This window comes from Gymnogyps californianus, chromosome 18 (genome assembly GCF_018139145.2).
Source record: "Gymnogyps californianus isolate 813 chromosome 18, ASM1813914v2, whole genome shotgun sequence".
In the NCBI taxonomy this organism is placed as follows: Eukaryota; Metazoa; Chordata; class Aves; order Accipitriformes; family Cathartidae; genus Gymnogyps; species Gymnogyps californianus.
Genome location: NC_059488.1, coordinates 7,643,417 through 7,663,890, shown reverse-complemented (window position 1 = coordinate 7,663,890; position 20,474 = coordinate 7,643,417). Strand labels below are relative to the sequence as shown.

General features: G+C 54.2%; 1 protein-coding gene across 1 annotated transcript in view; it reads right to left on the bottom strand.

Moving 5' to 3' along the window:
• NTNG2 (netrin G2) overlaps positions 1-20,474 on the bottom strand; it is a 48,185-nt gene that overhangs the window by 13,257 nt on the left and 14,454 nt on the right. Inside the window, exons 2-4 of the mRNA XM_050908003.1 lie at positions 14,200-14,843; positions 1,877-2,049; positions 77-103 (exon numbers count right to left, since the gene is read on the bottom strand). Coding sequence (XP_050763960.1) covers positions 77-103; positions 1,877-2,049; positions 14,200-14,843 — 844 coding nt within the window. The remainder of the gene's footprint in view (positions 1-76; positions 104-1,876; positions 2,050-14,199; positions 14,844-20,474) is intronic.

Here is a 20,474-nt window from a genome sequence, read left to right as displayed (position 1 = left end):
TTTTTGTCTAGTGACATCCGCAAGGACCATGCACCGAGGTGTTAAATGCCAGCATTTCAGTTATGTTTTTACTTACTGCCAAAGGCTGAGCCTGCAGCTGCACCTGGAAGAAACAAGAAGAAGCCCGGTCACTGGAAGCAGGACGCCATCAGCTCTGATACCAGCAGAAGATCAAACAGATACACGACGTGGGACCAAACAGCAATTAATTAGCTGGGGTCTTGCTCGTAGGCATATCAGTTTGCTCCAACATCTTAAAAGCTGCTTTTGTCAAACCAGAGAGGCAACCAGACAGTGCTGTCTGGGGTCTTGGCATCTCCAGCTTTTCACCTGGCGAAGAAAAACCAGCTTGGTCCTTGCTGATGGGTTTTTCTGTGAACCATTTCCTTGACCTACCATTAAAGCCCAGCAAAGGACAAGCACATCTGCTGAGGTTCATTCTGCTAAGTACAAACTGTAGGGTCTGAACCAGCTTGTTGCACCTTGGGCAGTTCTCTGTGAGCGAGAAGGGTTGAACGCCCTTCCCACTGCAGCACTCGCTCAACAGGACGCTGCGAAGCCACCGGCTTCAAACCCGCCAGTCGAAGGCCATCCAAGGACCAGCCTCTGGCTTTTGGAATCCAGGAGACTAATGGCCATACTCCTCTCTACTGTAAGAAGCGGCTGAATCATGGAAAGTCTCAGCTTTGCATGAACATAAAGCACAGGACCACCAAGAGGAGGGGACTTCAGAGAACTGCCTCTGTTGTAGAGGAAGAAGATGTCAATGGGGGAAGGAGGAAGCAACAGAGAGAGAGTTAGGGTTGGGGGGGGGGGAGAAGACTGAGTGACAGATGGGAAGAGAGATGAATGGGAGAAGAAAGAGCAGAGGAGAAAGAGAAATAGGAAGAGACACAAGGAACGGAGGGGAGGGAAAGAGAGAGAACAGGATGTCTGTGCCTGTCAACACCAGAAACTCTCCCAGGCTCCTTTGAAGCAATGCAGCCGCTTGGTGGGAGCTGACAAGCTCGTTCCCTTTCAAAGAACCTGCTCGTCTACCAGCCCTGGCACACACAAAACATTCCCGTCACGGCCTTCGGAGCCTGAATTTCAGCTTTGATCATCTTAAAGCACATAAATCTTTCAAAAAATTTGGGGGGAGGGAGGGAAAAGATTCTCTTTGGTAATGCTCAAAGCTGCTGCTTGAAAGGCTGGAGTGGCTACTGTGGCTCCGTGGCATTTAAACGAGTCTGCTAATGTGGACCGGACAGAAACCCAGGAGAAACTGGCCCATCTGTGATGTTTCCTGCCCCAGTTCCCCTGCTTGAACGATGGTGGGTATACATCCTTCATCTCGTCTGCGCGCCTTTGCTTCTGTCAGTGCCTTGCTCCAGCAGGCAATTGGATGCGACTGGAGCTGCGCAGATGGACTGCAGCTCGCGGTGCTTGCCTGAAATGCTGACATACACAGAACGGGATCCAGAAAGCAACCTGCACTCCCGCAGCTGAGCAGTGCCAGCGCTGAGCCCATGGACTACTTGAAAGCCAGTGCTCTACTGTGGCTAAATAACATCTTCTTCAAAGGACAGGAATTTGCATTGCCACAAAGCCATGGACCTATACCTTGGCCCAAGGTCATCCTTCCTATTCTTGACAATCGGTTGGACTCATCACCCATCCACCAGCAGCCAACAAACCACCTCTGCATCCATCCAGATCCTCTCTCATTTTTCTGTGTACCAAGACACGGATAAATACCTGCTTCCCTTTCGAAAGCTGAGCATCTTGCACTGATTCGAGATGGAGAAGGACAAGATGAGAATCTGCTCCCATCTGTGGGCGTTGTGCAGCCCAAGGTGGGAGTGCGGCCAGGGCTGGCTCGCTGCAGGTTACTTACATGCGTTGGGGGACCCGTTGGGGAGAGGCAGGTAGGATCCTGCTCGCCAAGACCTAGAGCGAAAGTTCTTCTTGCACTTGCCGCAGTCCTGCCCCGTGGTGTTGTGCTCGCACTCGCACTGAAGGCTGCCCTCTTTGAAGGTGCACAGGTTAGCGTGGAGGTTGCATTTACACCTGGAAGAGGAAGACAGGAGAAGAGCTGTCAGGTATTACTGCTACTCCTCCTTGCCCCTGGCGTAGTGCCGTCTGTGCGCATGAAAATGTAGCGGTGAAGCTGGGCTGGTTACCCCTTTCCTGTTCCTTCTGCAGGACTTTTTCACTGAACTCAGCTGTTTTCCCCGGGTATCTGGTGCTGGGGTTACGATGTCCACTTCCTCGCCCAAGGTGGATCTGCAGTCTCTATTCCAAGATGAGAGATACTTTACTCCCACCATCCAACTGCGGTAGCGCAGACTGTTTAATGGTAAGTCAACATCTCCAGCTGAGACTCCGGGAAGGAGTCACACACATTGCAGGCTGTTACAGAAATCTGGGTGATGAGCTCAGATGGAGGCTTTTACTTGGAGGCAGAGAGGACAACCTCATGCTTTAGATGGAGGAGCATGGCTAACACTGGTGGGACTCAGCCCCTTGACCCCTGTGCAGCATGCTAAAGTCAAGAGCGTTTTCTCCAGTGGTGTGAAGTTGCACAACACAAACCCTTTTCCCTAAGTGCAGCACAGTCCCAGCCTGCTGTGACCAAAATAACGCAGAGAACAAGTCACCATCAGAATCTGCCTTGTAGTCCCCGCCTCATCAGAGAAGGCAACAATGAAAACCACTGTTCAGCAATTTGCAAACATTAACAAACTTTTAACGAGCTGTAGTGCAGTATGCAGGGAATAATTATCTCTGTGCACAATAATTCCTGTTGCTCAGACTCTGGAGGTGACTTGCGCAGAGCACAGAGGCTGAGCCCATAACTCACACGTGGTTATGGGGACTCCCAGGCCCGAGCTCAGGCCATTGGAGACTTCGGGGACCAAAACCTCTCATTTCATTCCAGACAGTGGATCCCTAGCACAGCCCGCTGGTTTTTCACTGCTTCGTGCAATAATTTACACTCTCGGAAGCAGAACCATTAGAAAACAGTAATGCTGTGCCTTATGTGAATGGGTGGAGAAGTCTGACTGGGCAGCGCTTCGTTTTACAGGGCTAATGGCACAAGAGATGCAGAGCTGAGGGGAACAAACCGCTTGCAGAGAAGACAGAGGAAACATGGCCTGCTTCTTCTTGTGCTCTGTCTGCACTGGGATAAACAACCCGGATTAGGCTGGGAGCCGTGAGCCTGGTCCCTCCTGGCTGCTGGTGCCGTGCGTGGCCACCAGCTCCTGGTGCTTCTCCCCCTCTCCCTTGGAGCCCCCAAAGATGCTCCCCAGCCGCCTGCCTGACCTGGTGAGGCACCTTTGCTGTGCTCCTCCTCACGCATGGCTGGATAAGCTGACCTCACGTATGACTTTTTTTTTTCTCCCCCTCCCCTCCCTGTCCTTAATTCTAGCAAACCCTGCTCAGAGGCTAAGCATAAGCTGGATGAATGGTCTCTCTTCCCCTCTTACAACCCTGCCCTGTCTCTGACCAAGCAGAGGAGGGAATATTGCAGTCTCTAAAAGGGAGGAAGGAAGAAAATGTGGTCCATGGAGCAGAGGCAGACACACTCAGCATGCTCCATTTGAATCTGTGTCTTAGCAAGAACTGGAGATGCCGCATCACGGCTGAAAGCACTAACAGCCTCCAAGCATCAGTGCTCTGGGAGCAAGCCGTGAATCCGAGTGTCCGGGGGAAGGAAGTGGCTTTGGCCGGTACCTACACAGGAGGGATGCTGTATTTCAGCCGCTCCGTGTCCCCTCTGCCTCTGATGAGGAAGGATTTCGGCTGAGCCATCCCAGCCCTTTGGCAGAGGCGATGCCCAGCCTCGGGATGCTGCGGAGCCTGACTCTGAATTATTCAGTGTCGGCCCAGCACGGCTTCCTTCTATCGCTTCAAAACAAGCAGACGGGAGGAAAGCAGGCAAGATAGCGGGTTAAAGCAGGTCAAAGCCTAACCGCTGCTGCTCTGGGCCCAGCCTGAATCAGAGCAACAGCTTCTGGGAGCTGCAGCTCTCCTCTCTCCTACTGCTGGCGGGGGCAAGGCGATGGGAGCTAGCTCCAGGGTGCAACCTTAAAATCCAGCTGAGAGGGAGTTTAAGAGCCCCAGGGGAGGGGATACAAGGAAGGCAGGGCCTGGCATTCCCCTTGTTTTCTCTGAAGTCTGCGATGACATGGAGAGTAGCACTTGGCTCCTGTCCTTGACCCCACTAGTCTTGCAGTGGGGACCTCAGCCCTGGGTGACCACCGCCTGGTCCCCGCGGTGGCCTGCGGCAGCCTCCATCACCCATCTCTGCCCGTAGCGCATCCTTGCTCCTTGCATCCCCCGTTGAGGGCCAAGCAGCCATTTTGGGGTGCTTCTGCTGGCTCCAAGCTGCTGCCGTGCAGGAGGGTGAAACCTGCTCGCCATTAATTTGGCTCCAGCTACAAAACCTCCACCAAGCAGTGGGACTCAGCCTTCTTGCTACCAGGAGAGGGGGGCATGGATGCGTGCAGGAGGCAGTCAGAGGTGCCTCCTCATACGCACATGCCGCTCGCTTGCTGCTGAGGAGGGCTGGGAGCCAAGCACCAGCTCCCAGGACAGCCCCCAGCTGCCTCCTGCCCCTGCAAAGGCACCCATGCTCCCCGGCCAGCAGGATGGGGATGGAGTGGGTGCTCATGAACGTCCCCCAGCCACTGCATGTAGGGGTGATGGGGCGCTGCTCTTCCCGCAGAAGAGCACTTCCCTCACTTCCTAATTGATGTAAACAAGGAAAATTAAATAAAGAGAAAGCAGAGGCAGCTCGTCACCCTGCCTGCCTGCGCCCGGGTCACTTTTACATTTCTTGCTGCTCGGCCCTTCGCCACTGTGCAAAAGTTTTGTTATCCAAAGGATCAATTTTACCAGGGAATTGCTTTCTGAATTCGACCTTTGAGGATTATCAGTCTAAGCAGAGAACTATAACCCCAGCAAGCTGACCCTGCAACACAGCACTTTTCAGCCCAATCAATCAGGCTGCATTATTTAATAGCGAACAGCCGAGCGCCTTCAGCCAGCCCCGACTGCCAACCCCATTTTGTGCAAAGGTTTCTGCATCCGGGCCTCCCTGCTGCTCGGGCTCGGCGCCTCGGCTTTAACCCCTTCTTGAGGCTTCTCTGCCTCCTCCGCTGGGCCTGCAGCCCAAGGACACGCGCTTGCCGACGGTCTGTGCACAACATCTTTCCCCAGCCAAGATCCAGCTGGTGGAGACTGGAGTAAATGGCATTAGCCCAGTCCCCTGGGTGGGATCTGCTAGTCCTGCTTGCCTCCGCTCATCTTCCTCGGGCGGCCAGCCATCGCAGCAAAGAGAGGATGAAGGGAAAGGTTAGGAGCTGCTTAGCAATGCTGCTTAAATAGCAGCAGTGGGGCAGACACCTGCGCTGTGTCCTGCAGAAGGAGGCGATGGCCCCGCTCCAGTCCCAGGGCTGCTCCAGCAAAGTGCTGGTTGCAATATGGTCTCTTTGGCTCCGGAGGAGATCCGAAGAGCTGGGAGTGTTTCTCCTCTCTAGCTCATGGGTCAAGGCTAGCGGTGACAGTGCTGTTTCTCGGTGAGCATTCAGAGCCCAGGTAGGATGCAGCCATGGTGGGGCACAGCCCGGAGGAGAGCAGCCCCAGTGTGCACCCAGCAGGAGCTACAGCACCCATAGGCACCCTCCATAGGCCGGGGACACCCAAGTCCTGCACTGGGCTGTTAGTAGGTGCACACAACTGCATTTTGCATTAAACAGAAACTGGCTCACACCGTTCCTGGCAAAGGTGGCTAGAGCAATGTGTGGCCCAAGACGTTACAGTTTGCATGACGGGGTATTTATGAGTTTATTTTAGTGCAGGTCGTTCAGCTGCTGCCCTCCCTCAGAGTGGTGCAGTGTGGTCTGACGCTGCCAATGCCTCCACCAGGGAACATCACGGAGCTTGGAGCGCCAAGGAAAGTTTACAGGAAAGTGTCCTTTTTTTTTTTCCTTTTTTTTTTTTTTTTTTACAGCCATAAAGAACAGTTTGCTATCCCTGTGTTTCTCCAAGTCAGCATCCTGGAGGTCACAGCAGCAAGCGGTTGGAGAAGCATCCAGTGCCAAGCCCGTGTGCGAGGGAAGGAGACGCCTGTGCACAGGCTTAGGAAGGGGCCAAAGGTGGGGGTGAGTGCCGCAAACCTGCAGGAGCCGCGCTGGGAGTGGAAAAGCAGCCCCTGTCCCTGAGCTTTCATTAATAATGACTTCTGAAATAATTTTAAAGAGCCACCCCAGCCCGTTGCTTTCCTTCCAAAGATTCTTATGCGTTTTACAACCTCTTTCCTGTCCGTAACCCCACTTGCAGAGCAGGGAAGTAAGGCAGAGAAAGGCAAAGAGCATCTCTTCATCCCTCTCCCATCCCGTGGGGCTGAGCCAGCCTTGGGGTGCTGGCACCCCCCACTCAGGCCTGATGCCGTGACCCCTCTGCTGTGCTGGGTATGGCTGGAAAAACCGCTTGCTGGGTGGAGACCCCAAGAACTGCTCCGTCCCCGTGCACCTCTCACCCAGCTCCCACCATGGCACAATCCTGCCTTGCCCCGAGCTCCTTAAAAAAGCCTGGGCGAGGACATGGGGCAACAGAAGTCCACTACAGTGAGCCACCACCTCCCTTCCAAGTCTCCTTCCAGTCCAGCCTGTGCTCTCATCTCCACCCCGTGCTCGCCATGAGGATGCTACTGCACGGCTGCATTGCCCCAGGGATACTGTGGAGACCTGGTCCCCTTCTGCTGGCTCCCAGGCCACCGGGCTCCCGCTTTCCCCCTCCATTGGCTTGGCAGTGGTGCCCCCCTGCTCTCTTTCCACTCGCCCAAGCTGGCGTTGGGGAGAGGCAGCGCACAGCGGAGGGCTGCTAATGACTGCCATCCAAAGGAAGGCTTACGATAGCTTTCCCCTGAATTGTTTGCTCTCGCTGTAATTGATGAGCCTTTAATGAGTCTCATGGGACGATGTGTTTGAAGGGAGCTCTTTCCTCTCCGTCCCCGAGGAAAATGATGTTTCAACTGATCTCAGCTCTCGGGGAAACATGAATAACTCTTCTCCATCTCTCTATTGTCATCCCCAGCCGTTGCTTGCAGCATGCTCTGGCAGCTGCCTGGCCGTGACTTACCCACTTTTTACCTGCTCCTTTGCAACTGTTTTGGCAGCTCAGCAAAAGCAGGGAGCAAATCTTTTGGGCAAAGCATAACGGGTGCTGAGCTTGGATTGTTTCTGGCCCATCTGTGCGTGCAGAAGCAGATAAAAATAGCTTCTAATGGCTGGGCCACGGAAGAAGCACCGTCCCTTTGTGGAGAGCAGTTATATTAGGATTCGCCTTGCTGGGAGATCGCTCCAGCAGAGGTTTGCTATTGCCAGTGACCAGAGCAGGGCTGAAAGGGCTGAAGAAGGCAACCATGGCTCATTCATCCCAGGAGCAGCACTGGGAGCGTAACTGAGGCTGTGGTCCAGGGGCTGAAAGGGGAGGAAAAGCCATTTTAACGTGATGTTTCTTTCTGCTCAAACCAGGGAGAGAGGCTTCTGGGTTTCGCTGCTTTTTGCAGAGCCAAAAAATTGGAAGAAAACCCTGGGTTAGGTCAGAGGGACATGTTGTGAGTGTTTTTTTTTCCTTGCGGGTTTTCACTTCTGGTTGTGTGGTAGGGATGGATGAGTCCTCCTGGCGGGGAGGAACCCTCCTCGCTGCCCTTTGAAATGATTTGAGGTTTGGGTTACAAAGAGGAGACAATTTAAAAGATGTCAAAGTGGAGAGCACGCTAGCTGGCTGTTCCCATTCGAGAGGCTATTTATTTTAAATAAGTTGACACTCACCAGCTGTCAAGATCCTGCTGACTGGTGGAACATTATTTACATTCAGAGCTGTCTTAAAAAGCAAACACGAAACCAAACTTCCCCATTAGGGGGTCAGGCAACAGAAGGGAGGAAGGGTGAAGAGGACATCACACGGATACGTGAACATAAATATTTGCAGAGTAATGTGTATAAATGCTCTTGGTCTTTCTCCTGGAATGCAATAATGCCTGCAATTGAGTTCATTGGCCAAATTGAATTTGGGCTCCTGTAGAAGTCTCTTTATATTAAGTGCTTTAACATACATCACCTTCTCAGTCTATCGATGAAATTCTATTATCTGCTCAGGGCCGGACGCAACTCGGCAACAAAATCGGAGGGGAAATAAAAACCTTCACAAACCGAAGTCAGGAGCAGGTAATAGGACCTTGCGCATCCGTCTCCGGCTATTGACAAAGTGTCACGAGTGTCTGGGGGAAGGAGGAGCTCTCCGGGTTTCTCGCTAACTCCCTCCCTCCCGCTCAGCAAGTTTCCCCTCCATCTTGCTGCAGTGGGAGTAAAAACCTTTACGAGACTCAAGGAAAGCCAAGCAAACAGTTGCCGCGCATTAACTTAATTTAACTATATGACCAAGAGCAAGATTTTGCTTGAACTCAAGCTAATTCCAGCCTGGAGGAATGCCAGGGAAATTCAGCCATCCAGCTCTCGGGGGCTGCCCAGCACGGAGGTGAGGACGGGCCGAGGAACGCGGCGCGCTGTTGGCGCAGACTTGGCCGTCCTTGACACGAGGATGCTGTTACCTCCTGAGACCCGAAGCCTGGCTGCCAGGAGCTGTGGGGGAAGGAGCAGGGACAGGCGCAGGCAGTGCTTGCCCTGCTTTTCGTGGTCTTCCCAAAGCTGCTGAGTGCGGGCAGAGGCTGGCCACGGGCTGCAGGGGCATTGGGCTACTTCTTGGGAGATGTTTGGGTGAGCCCATGGCTATTTTGGGGGTGATGCTCTGGCACTGGGGCTGGGCAAGCTCGGCTGGGGAAGCCCACGTTCTCACAGATCATTTAGCCCAGGTCCCTGCCTATCCCCCTTCTGCAAAGCAGTGGTGGTGCAGCCAGCAGGTCCCACCCTGCTCCTCAGGGAAAGGCGCTCAACCAGGGCACCGGTCATTACACAAAATCTAAGACCCTCAACAAGAGGCTCCACAGACCAAAACTTCTTCTTTCCTCCCTTCTAGAGACAGCTTTGTTGGAGAAGTCAAGATTGCAAACCTCTACAGCTGGAGGCTCTCCAACAGCTTCATCAACAGAGTCAGAAGGAGGAATGTCTAAGCAGGGCAAAGCAGCCTCAGGGCAGCCAGGACGCGCCTTGCGCTGGCACCCCTGGTTCGAGCTGAGCTACAACCGGAGGGGAAGCACGCTGAGCTGCCGTCATTGTGCTGGCCTGGAGGACAGAAGCAGGAGGCAGCCACCAGGCTGAGCGGGAATTGCTTCATCTTTAACAGCAATACAGCATTGAGCATCACCGCATCTTGAGAGTCACCGAGAAGGCAGAAAAATTTATCCCTTGCATGTGGGTACCACTGACGATTAACCAGCCTGATTTATTGGAGGAGGTGCTTTGGGGGATGGCCTTGATCCTTCAGGACTGAAGTGCCTGATCCTGGCTCTGGCACCAGGATAACAGGCTGGGTGAATTCGTTCTGCTCCACTAGCGCAAACTCTCCACTCCAAGTCATGTGGAGAGCAAAGCCTTCCAGAGAGCATCTGTGCACGGCACCAAGAACCACACAAGGGGAAAGCAGGGAGGCATAGAGGGCTTTTCCCTTCAGTTCTTTTGTGTAAGCAAAAGAGAAGCCAAGGAAACCCTCCGAAAGGCAACTGGTTAAGAGAGGAAAGGAAATGCCGTTACAAAACTGGAAACCTCATCTTCTTGTTGGTGCCTCTTTGGCCTGAGCAAAGCGTGAGAAGAGGCACTGTTACATGGAGCTGCTCAGGGATGAATAACACTCCCTCCTCCTGCCTTCCTCCGGGGACTGCTCATCACCAGCAGGATGGACAGACAGACAGACAGACAGAGCATGCGCTGGGGCAGGGGAGGACGAAGGAGAGAAATCTTAATAATCAGCCTAAAATTGATTCACTTCTGCTCAATCTGATTTCTCCTAACTGGATCCACATGTCCTGGCCATGGCACATTAACTTCAATTATGGCTTATTAATGTCTCTGTGATGAAGCGTGCCCTGCTGAGCACTGCGGTGACTGACGTTATGAAGGGGAAAAAATTACTCCAAAGAGACACGGTGTGTAATGGAAAGAGAACCGGCGGCTTTCATCACGCCGGCCGTCAGTCCTGGCAGCCAGGAAAAGCTCATTCACCCATTCCCGAGAAGATGACCGAGCTCATTGCTGCGCCGAGGAGAAAACTAAGCAGTGAATAGAGATCTGTGGGGAAAAGTCTTTCCGCTTCCCTTCCCCACCCTGCCTGGCACACACACAAGCACACAGGCCAAGGGCTTGCTCGTGTCTATTCCTGTCTTGACTCCTCTGCATCTCCAGTTACTCTGCAGATCAATAGGGACAGGATGGAAGAAGAAAAAAAAAACCGAAAAGAAAAAGATACCGAGAAGAAAGAGAGTAAAAATAAACTGTCAGCCATGAACAGAGAAATGGTCCTGGTTGAGGTTGTGGGAGGAGGAGATACAGATGGAGTGGGCAGAGGAGGCCCTGAAGCACCAGCCCATTGCACCAACACCCAGGAAGGATGCAGTGACCCTCAGGATTCACCAGACCCTCTGGATATCCTGGCAAACTCTTGAACTGCCCTGGTCCATCTGGCCTACAGGAGGAGAGAAGGCAGCAAACTCCTTCCCCTTCTCCCCATGTCCTTTGCTCCGTCTCTTTCTGCTTTTCCCAAAAGCTTTGGGAGATCGCGGTGAGGGGTTTTCCTTGGTGGGAAGCAGAAGGGTGAAGGATGGGGCGTGCTTGGATGGGGGCTCAGGAGCACATGGACCGAGGGGATCAGAGAAACCTCTCTGAACCCATCAGCTGAGGCTGCGGCATAAGAAACCGCCCAGGCTCATGGTCTGCTCTGAGGGCAAAGCGTTTTGCTCTTCCCTTGACCGTGAACATCAACTGGAAACGAGCTGCCATGTGTCTCATCGCCTGCGGGCACTGCCAGCTGCCTGCCAAAATCCTGGTGCCATACAGGGGCACAGGCGGTGCCACGCACTTTGATGGCATGCACCGCTCCTGGAATGCCACACTCCACGGCTGGGCACCACTCCTCCAGCCTCCTGAGGCTGCTCACATCTCTGTTCTCCGGGTGGAATTTTCTGGCTGCTTTTTGCCTTTCAGCCCTCATTTCTTCATAATCATCTTCCCTCTCGTTCCCATGACCCCTGTAGTGGATCCCTAACACCACCCCCCATTTTATCTAGGCACTTTCCTCCTGTTCCTCGAACGTGGTCATTCCCATGTCCTGGAAGAGGCAGCATGTGTCCATCCCCAGCCCTGCCCGCCCTGCCTCCCCCCTTCCCCGTGCACCGCTCCTGTCAGGCTCACATTGATTTCTCCTCTCTTCCTCTCAATAACCCACCCCTTGTTGAGCCATACACAAGATTTAATTTGGTTTTAGTCCCTGCACTGTAACTGGCTTTGCTTACAGCTGGAATTAGATTGCTTTCCAGCAAAAAAACCTGCTTGCTGGGACCAGAATAATCACAGGAGCAGAGTTAATTCACATGAAGCTTCTCCACCTTATACACCACTTATCCACAGCTCCTCAGCCGGTCATCCTTCCCTGCCCTGTGCCCATCGGAGCTGGAAAAGTCAGCTCAGGACAGGCATCAACTTCTTCCCCATCCAGGATGTGTCACCCCCTCTCCTGGGGACTGGCCCAGCAAGCGGGGACAGATGGGGAGAGCTGGAGCAGTGCAAAGCTGGGTCTTGCTGTAGCTCAGGACTTGGACTTCGGGCCGGAAAAAAGCAGATTTCAGAGTTTTCTTTGTCCCCGGCCAAGGAAAAGCCCTCTCCTCCCAGAGGCCCTGCTGCATCGCAGTAGTCACTGTCAGGCAGCTCATGGTGAGCGGAGCCAAGAGGGAAGCGGAGGCGAGCAGGAGCTGCTGCTCTGCAGCAGCCCTCCACGCAGGCAGCCGTCCACGCAGGCAGCCGTCCACGCGGGCAGCGCTCCAGCTCCGGGGCGAGGCCGCCAGGAATTGGCCAACAAACCCCAACCTGTCTCATTCTGGCCCCAGCAAAAAAGCAGCATTGCAGCTTCCACCGGGCATTCGCAGCCCGAGCCTCCCTCGCCAGAGCTGTCCTCAGGGTGCAGGCGGCTGTGGAATCTTGGATGTCTCATAGAGGTTGTGCCCCCCCCTCCCCGGGGTGTTTGAAAGAGTTTTCCTCCCCTGCCCTAGTTTTCTCTTTTCATAAAGTTTGTAGGGATTTCATCTCTTGAAACAATCTGTGCTGCCATTAAATGGTATTAAATTTGGCCAGTGAGCTCGAAAGCTGGTGGGGACTGGGTATGAGGGGAGGCAGACAGCTGACAGCCAGCAAGGTGATGGTTTGTGGAGAATCCTGAAGTCAAAAGTACTGAAACAACATATCCTGCCCAAGGCAGGCAGAAAAGGTAAAGGGCTCTGAGGAGGAAGGCGTTCATGGGACACCAAGAGTATTTTAACATGTATCTTAAAGCATCAAGTATCCCAAAGCTGCTGTAGGTGCACTAACAAGTCCTTGGTTATCTGCACAGTTATCTCCATGCTTGGAAGCCAAAGGTCATTGCACAAGCATTGCACAAGCATTGACATCAAATATTTAATTCTAATTTACCACTTTCTGAGCTGAAAACTCTGCGTCCCTGTTACAGAGTCTAACCAGCCTGGATAAATTGATATACCAGCTCCAACCCTTCCTGCCAGCTGCCCTGGTCAGTGTGGGCTTTGGCCGGGAATTGATCCCTGTGGCTTTCCCCCACTGTCAGTAACATCAAGCGTCCCCGCGGGCAGCTTGGCCGCCCAGGAGGAGCGGGGCCGCGGCAGACAGAGCAGGGGGCAAGACTGGCTGTGGTTGGGGTGGAGGGGAAGGCAACGCGCTGGCCTTTTCTCTCACCTTTGCCTGCTTTCCCTCCCTTCCACCCTCTTTACTTTGCTATTTTGCCCCATCCTGAGCTGTTCAAGGACGGTGGATATTTAGTACACCTGGCAATACTTCTTATGGGCAGGTGTAACATCTCTTTCTGCACATTTTTGTCCAGAAGCACATTGCACTGAAACCTGGGCGCTTGCAGACATGTGCGGAGGTGCTCTCCCGCACCTCTGCCCGTGTGCCTGAGCTCCCCAGGGCTCCCCCCCGAGCAATCCCGACAGCAGGCACCCCAACACGCTGCCAGCCCAGCCAAGAGCCGCGGCTGCTCGTCCCACACAGGCAACCATGCCATGAGAGAGACCTAGCCCCTCTGCCTGCTGCTGCCCTCACCGCTGCCTCCTGCCTGCCCCCGCGGGAGGAAAGGGCTCTCCCATCCCTCGCTGCAGCTTCCTTCCCCCTGGAGCCCATTCAAAGCCAGCGTCGGTGGCACCTGCAAAACATTTTTGCTTGCAAGTCTCAGAAGGAAACAGTTTGGAACCGATACAAATGGCTCCTCTGTCGCTGTGGTGATTCTTGTTAGCACGGGGTGGGTGATGGGGAGATTTTTCCCCTCTCGCCTGTAAGTCTCGCACAAGCTGCATCCACAAGCTGGATGGGAAATTAGCCATCTCGGCATTTTTCCACCTTACTTTGCTTTTTCAGTTGATGTCATAACGTAACATATGGCATCGTACAGAGAAATGAAAAACAAAAACCAGGAGAAACAAACCCCCTCCTGCCTTCCCCTGCCCCAGATCTGTCGGGTGGTTTACCCTCACCCCAAAATTTGTCTGCCAGAGCCGGGGCTGCTGCGGGGGTGCAGGACTGACTCTGGATGACCCATCCTGCTTGTACTGGCAGAGAGCCGGAGTTTAGTGGGGCGAGCCTCATTCCTCACCTCCCCCCCAGATCCACTGGCATCGCCCCTGAGATTTTTGGGCAGAGGCTGGCCGTGTTTGCACAGCTGGGGACAGGGTATCTGAGAGGGAACTCAGACCCCGACCGTCCATCCAAGCCATGTCCCAGCTCCCGCCCGCGCCAGCTCCCGGAGGACACAGCCCTTCTCTCAGACACAGCCTTGGAGGTGCCCCAGCCGTTCCCTGCAAGGACACATCTGTTTTATTACCGATGCTGCCCTGCCTGGGGAGAAAGGGTATTAGAGGGAGAAACACTGATAATCTTATCGGTTGACAGAAACGCTGATGGCTTAGTTTTCTAGCAGTAACCCTCTTCTCATCCCTCCGAGAAGAGACGCCCAAAGAAATACAGCAGCCGTTACCTGCCGGTGACTTCAATGTTGGAGACGGCATAGAAGTACTTGTACAAGTTCTCCCTCTGCACGTAGGTGCCCCCCAGGGCCGGTCTCAGCAGTCTCATCCGCAGGTCGGTCACGGTAAAGAAGTCCTTGAGCCCTTTGGCACTCTCCAGCCGGGTGTACAAGTTGTCCATGTTCTTGAGGTCAGGGCCAGCAAAGATGGCAAAGCGGTCCCTCACCTCGAACCGGACGGTCTTCTCTTTTTTGGAGCCCGCCCAGCGGGAATACTCCTCCGTGCAGAGGACCCTGTTGGCACTGGTGGTGGAGAGGTCCCGGACCCTCCGTGCTGGCATGCTGAAGGCCTCCATGCAGTCATCTGCGTAATATTGGTACGGGTGCCAAGTCCTCCCATTGTCCAGCGACTTCTCCAGCATCATGATGGTGGGCCGGCCGTACTCGAAGGTTATCACGATGTCGTCCGTCAGTTCGATGCTCTTGTTCCAGGACAGCGTGATGTTGGCCAGCAGCGGCTCCGGGTACCGGCGCCACGTCACGCTCTGCCAGTACGTGGCCAGCCCTTCGTCCTCGCTGTCGAACATGAGTTTCGGCGGGTGGGCCAGGTCCGGGTTGGAGGCGTCGCACTCATCGCTGCACAGGTATGGGTTCTCCTGGAACAACAACAATGGTCACGAGAGAAGGCGGCAACGCCTGGGCATTGCGTGGGCACGTGGCCGAGCTCGCACCATTACCGGGCCCTGGTTTTAGCTGCTTGTGTCAAACACTAACTGCTGGGCTGAACTGGAGTATGCTGGGGGTCTGGCTCTGGATGATGCTGGTTTTGAGCATGAATTTAAGACAGAAAGATGTGGCTTTGCCTTTGCTATAAGAACGGCTGAGCTGTTTCCTTTGAAAGGCCCTTTGGGAAAGGGCCTTTCAATTTGGCACAGGGGCAACTTTCATAGAAAGCGCTTTCCCCGAGACAGTCTCTGAGAAACTTCGCTTAAGCTTGGCCAAGTTACAAGCCTACGGAAAGCTGCGTTCACCCCTGCTCCCTTGCAAGAACCGAATGGCTAAAATCCCCAAGGCACATCCATGCCTCATGGCTCCTGATGCCGAACGGGCTGGGGACACACCGTCCCCCCAGCGCCTCTGAGCACGGCTAGAGGAGGGAAACCCCATTTCCCCAGCTCTAAGCTGGGACAGGACTGGGCGGTAGCAGAGAGAGCAGAGGTTTGCGCTCCCGGTGTCTCCGCTGTCCCCAGGACAGCATCCTTGCCTCGGGGATGTGCAGAGCGGGTACGCTCGGGATGCACCCACTCAGCCCGATGTGATGACCATTGCTGGTCACTCCTCAGTTCAGCCTACCCAAACTAACCAGAGGCTGAGCTGACAGGGGATCAGGAAGGGAACGGGGCAGGCGGCTCTGTGCCCACCCGCCAGCACCCAGAAGGGACCTGGGACTCCCGCAGTCTGAACACCGTCCCCAGCCTCTTGCTGCTTGTCCGGGTGCCCTTAGCCCGTGGCAAACAGAAGGGAACATCAGTTAACGTCTGTCTTTGCAGAACTCAAGTTACGTAGCTGTGCCCGGCAGCCTCGCTGCCCACGGGGACAGGCGCTTCCCAAGCCGCACTGCCTTCCCCAGCTGCAGGCAGGAGGTGCAATGGTCCCTGCCTGCCCGCAGGGACCACGGTGGGAAGGATGGCTCATCCCATCCAGGTGACAGTGTCCGCTGCTACGTCACTTGTTGCCTGCAGGCCTGGGCAATGGAAGAAAAGGTCCAGCCATCCCATTTTGCCCACAAGTGACAGTGCACAGCCAAGCTTGCATGTTTTGCACGGACACACGCACGCATCCACATGCGCTGAACTGCACTAAGGACATATCGTCAAGGTCACACACCAAATGTTGAAGTTTTGGAGGTGGGCATCAGGGTTAGCTACGCCAATGGGTTTATTGTTCATCCATATGTGTGTTAAAGCCCGTCATTACTTGCCCTGCAGGCCCTGCCTCCAGGAGCGTGTGGGTCAGACCTGCCTTGGGGATGATGTGGGGCTGTGTTATAGTGGGTACCATCCGCAAAAAAACCTCCGCAACACACTGCAAATCTTTTTTGCATACGAAGCATCTCTTTGCTGTCGCTTTACCTCCCTCTCGGACTCAAAATCCAGAGGATCGGGGAGGGAGGAGAGGGATTGGTATGACAGTGGGCTCTGCTGCGGCGGGACCCCTGTCAGGGAAGCAGAGCCACCTGGCAGGGCAGGAGGTGATAAAGCAGCTGGAGCTGCTCAGAGCTGAGGGCTGGAGGTGAGGAGCCTGCTGGGGTGTGAGGTCTGGCCCTCCCGAGCACAGCGGACTTGCAAGGTAAAACCGAGCCGGGTTTTGTGGTTTTGTTTGTGAATGGTTTGTGTGTGGTCGGGAGGCCGTGGGAAGGTGCTGCGGGCAGGGAGCAGCGTGCTCCTGCCCGGCCCTGGGGACCTTCTGCAGCACCAGGGTGCTGGGAGCTGATGCTGGTACCTGGGGACTCAAACAAATGAGGTGCGGGGCTGGGGTCTGCACAGGCTGGTTGCGTCCCAGGGCTGGGAGAGCCCTGCTGCAAGCGTGGGGAAGCAAGGGAAGAGGCTGGTTCTGTGTCCACGGCACTGGGGACTGATCCTGCACCGTGCGCTTGCTTTGACCTGGGAAACTGTTGGAGTCTAAGTGCTCGTGACCTGCTTTTAGGGTGCCCCGTGTGTGCCCCGGGCAAAGCAGAGGAGGGGATCTGGCTTGTACAAATGGGTGCTCTCGAGTGCAAAGTGGGGCTGTGCTTTGAACATGGAAACTGCTGTGTAACATGAGGTGCTTTGGAAAATCTGGGCTTTGCCACCTCCAGCTGGGCAACCAAAAGTCTTGGGAACTACTTAGAGCTTCCCCACTCCATGTCTGTAAAATGGGCCTTTGGTGCCTCCCTGCAGCTCGGAGACACACACTGAATGCCAGCAACTGTTTGCACAGCGAGTGGAGCCCACAGTGCTGAGGAGCCTAGGAAAGCTCAGGAGGACATAAATAATTCTGTCTTCTGAGCAGCGTGTGAGTAGCACGCTGTAAATAAGGCAGAAGGCCGCTCCACAGCAGCAGGGATAAAACAAAATAGCAAGCAGCCGATCTGTACGTGAGCACCAGGCTCCTTTGCAGGGGATGCGGTGGCAGCCTTGGGGAGAAAAGGGGACTCCTGTAAATAAAGCATGCGTTGTTGTGTGTGTACACGAGGATGCCAGGGAAAGCAGCAGAAGCCAGTTGATAAAACAGGGCAAAACTCATACTGTTTTCAACATTGTCTTGCTCTCAGACACACACCTGCCTGACGGTAAAGCCATGAGTGCCGTGCTGGGATTTGCTCCTCCTGTTACAACCTTAACTTGAGCAACATGTGGCTTTTGCCATCTCCGTGTGCGCTGGGAGGAAGGGCTGCAGCCGGAGCTACTGAGCTCTGGTGCGGTGCCCATCCCCGGAGCAGGGAGGCTACTAAACGGATGCTTCGGTTGATGTTTTAAAAGCAAATGGCTGTACAGTTTTTATTATTTTTTACTTGCTTGCAGCTGAGCCAGCTGAGCAAGGGAAATCAATGAACTGCTCAGGCTTGCTCGGGTGGGTGAGGTTGAGGGGTGAGGGCACCTGCCCAGGCGCTCCCCACACCCCTCCCAAAGAGGGGGAGATGTCCTGAGCAAGGGGAGATGCCAGCTGGGCTGTGGCAGGGGTCCTCTCCTGCTGTGACACGCTATTCCGGAGCAGGGATTAAAAAAACCTAAGATATTGACATATTTAATATGCTCTCCTGACTCGTCACGTTCAGAGGAATTGTTTACCTCTGCTAATGAGACACAGCTTCCTGCTGGGGGATGTAGCTGCCTTTTAGCGCAGCTTTTACAGCACTGGCTGATGGAAAAGGAAGAAAAATCCCCATCAGCTGAAGTGCTGGGGGCTCTGAGTACGTTTCCTGTGCTGAGGCAACATATTGTGTTGCAGTATGGTCCTACTGCTAATGTGGTCATACAGATGGCTTAATAGGACGGTCCTTAAAAGACCATCCTGGAGGTCCATTTTCACCTCTTGTCTGAAGGAGGGTGCAGCAGTGCAGCGTCTCGGTGGGCTCAGGTGGGGAATTGGCTCGAGGCGGCAGCACAAAACTCCCCGATAAACCCGCCTTGCTGCTCAGACCAGCTCTGTATGAGCAGGAGTCTGCGTGCATGGAGCCGTCCTGGCAAGAGTGCTCTTGCCGCGTGGCTTCCTTTCTTTGCGTGTGGCAGCCGTCGGGGCTGCCAAAGCCCTTCAGCTGGTGTAAAATGAATCTCCGCTGAGTATTTGCTGCTTGAGCTGTCCCCACAGTGGCCAGCTTCACCTTCAGGGCTATGGATGATGCTCCTAGCAGGGCTTTCTTTGGAGGCTTCCTTAAGCAGTGGCCAAATTACACAAGGGAAGGACTCTGTGACCAAACCACAATAAGAAAACATTACCCAGACGAGTAAAGAGTGGCCAGGGTGGGAGGCGGGACAGGTTTCCCAGGAGCAGTGAGGGAAGCAACCGAGTCTGACAAGCATGATACCCCTCCCAGTGTCCCGTCTGGAGGGACAGGGCTGGCCAGGCATGTCCCTGGCAGGGGACCTGGCGGGTCAAGAGCAGGGAGAAGTGGAGCCAAAACTCTGCCTGTCTCCCATATGCTCGTCCCAGAGATCAGGGAATGGGAGCGCACAATCCCTGATGGCTCACGTACATCCCAACCTGTAAACACGCTCAGCTCAGCAGGCAGCAAGCCCAAAGATGTCTTTAACCACCCCGATGCTCTGGAGCGGCACATGGCTCGAGAGCTGCGTGGTTGTAACAGGGCAAACGCAAAAATAACCTCTAAGTGACAGTGCTGAAAGGTGGGAGAGAGCCTCAAAAGCCACTGAGTGAGTCACGTCACTATGGCTTCCTCTGCTAAAATGAAGTGTTCCTTTTTGGTTTTAGGTTTATTGAATTGTCCTTCCTTCACGGGATGCTCAATGCATTTTCTGCTGGTGGGGTGGTTTGAAGTCAGCCGGGAGGGCAGGAGGGAGCGGAAACAGATGGCCATACTTTGGCTGCTCCGTTGGTCCTGGTAAGATCACTTATAGCACTGTTGAGACAATTCCAGGTATTATTTTTGAATCTGGTTTCCTCCTCCAAGCCGTGTGTCCTCCAAAGAATCTGTCCAAAGTCTCAAGATATTTACGTCTTCAATCTAAAAGTCAGAACGCATTAGCCAGGCAAACTTGGTCTCAGCGAGCTTAAAATAAACCAGTTCACTTTGAGTCTCACACTATTAAATCAGTTGTGAGTGTCCTCAGGGCAACTAGACGTTGCAGGTTTCCAGCTCTCCAGCATGCTCTTCTGGTTGCTCGTTTCTTGAGAGTGCACCAAAGAGCACCGCAACCTTGCTTAGCCCCAGCTCAGCCCAAAGGGGCAAATACCCGGGGGCAAATTGCAAGACCCTTGTTGAGGACAAGTTGTCCTAACAAACGGAATCATAGCAAGATTGTGCCTCCATGGGGCAAATCATAGAATGGTTTGGGGTGGAAGGGATCTTTAAAGGTCATCTAGTCCAACCTCCCTGCCATGGGCAGGGACATCTTCAACTAGATCAGGTTGCTCAGAGCCTCATCCAACCTGGCCTTGACTGTTTCCAGGGATGGGGCATCTACAACCTCTTTGGGCAACCTGTTCCAGTGTTTCACCACCCTCATCGTAAAGAATTTCTTCCTTATATCTAGTCTGAATCTACTCTCTTTTAGTTTAAAACCATTACCCCTTGTTCTATCACTACAGGCCCTGCTAAAAGGTCTGTCCCCATCTTTCTTATAAGCCCCCTTTAAGTACTGAAAGGCCACTATAAGGTCTCTCAGAGCCTTCTCTTCTCCAGGCTGAACAACCCCAACTCTCTCAGCCTTTCCTCACAGGAGAGGTGTTCCATCCCTCTGATCATTTGTGTGGCCTCCTCTGGACCCGCTCCAACAGGTCCATGCCTTTCCTGTGCTGGGGGCCCCAGAGCTGGACGCAGTACTGCAGGTGGGGTCTCACCAGAGCAGAGTAGAGGGGCAGAATCTGCTCCCTCGACCTGCTGGCCACGCTGCTTTTGATGCAGCCCAGGATACGGTTGGCCTTCTGGGCTGCGAGCGCACATTGCCGGCTCATGTCCAGTTTTTCATCCACCAGTACCCCCAAGTCCTTCTCTGCAGGGCTGCTCTCAATCCCTTCATCCCCCAGCCTCTATTGCACCTGGGTCGGGGCAATCCCCAGTATCAGGA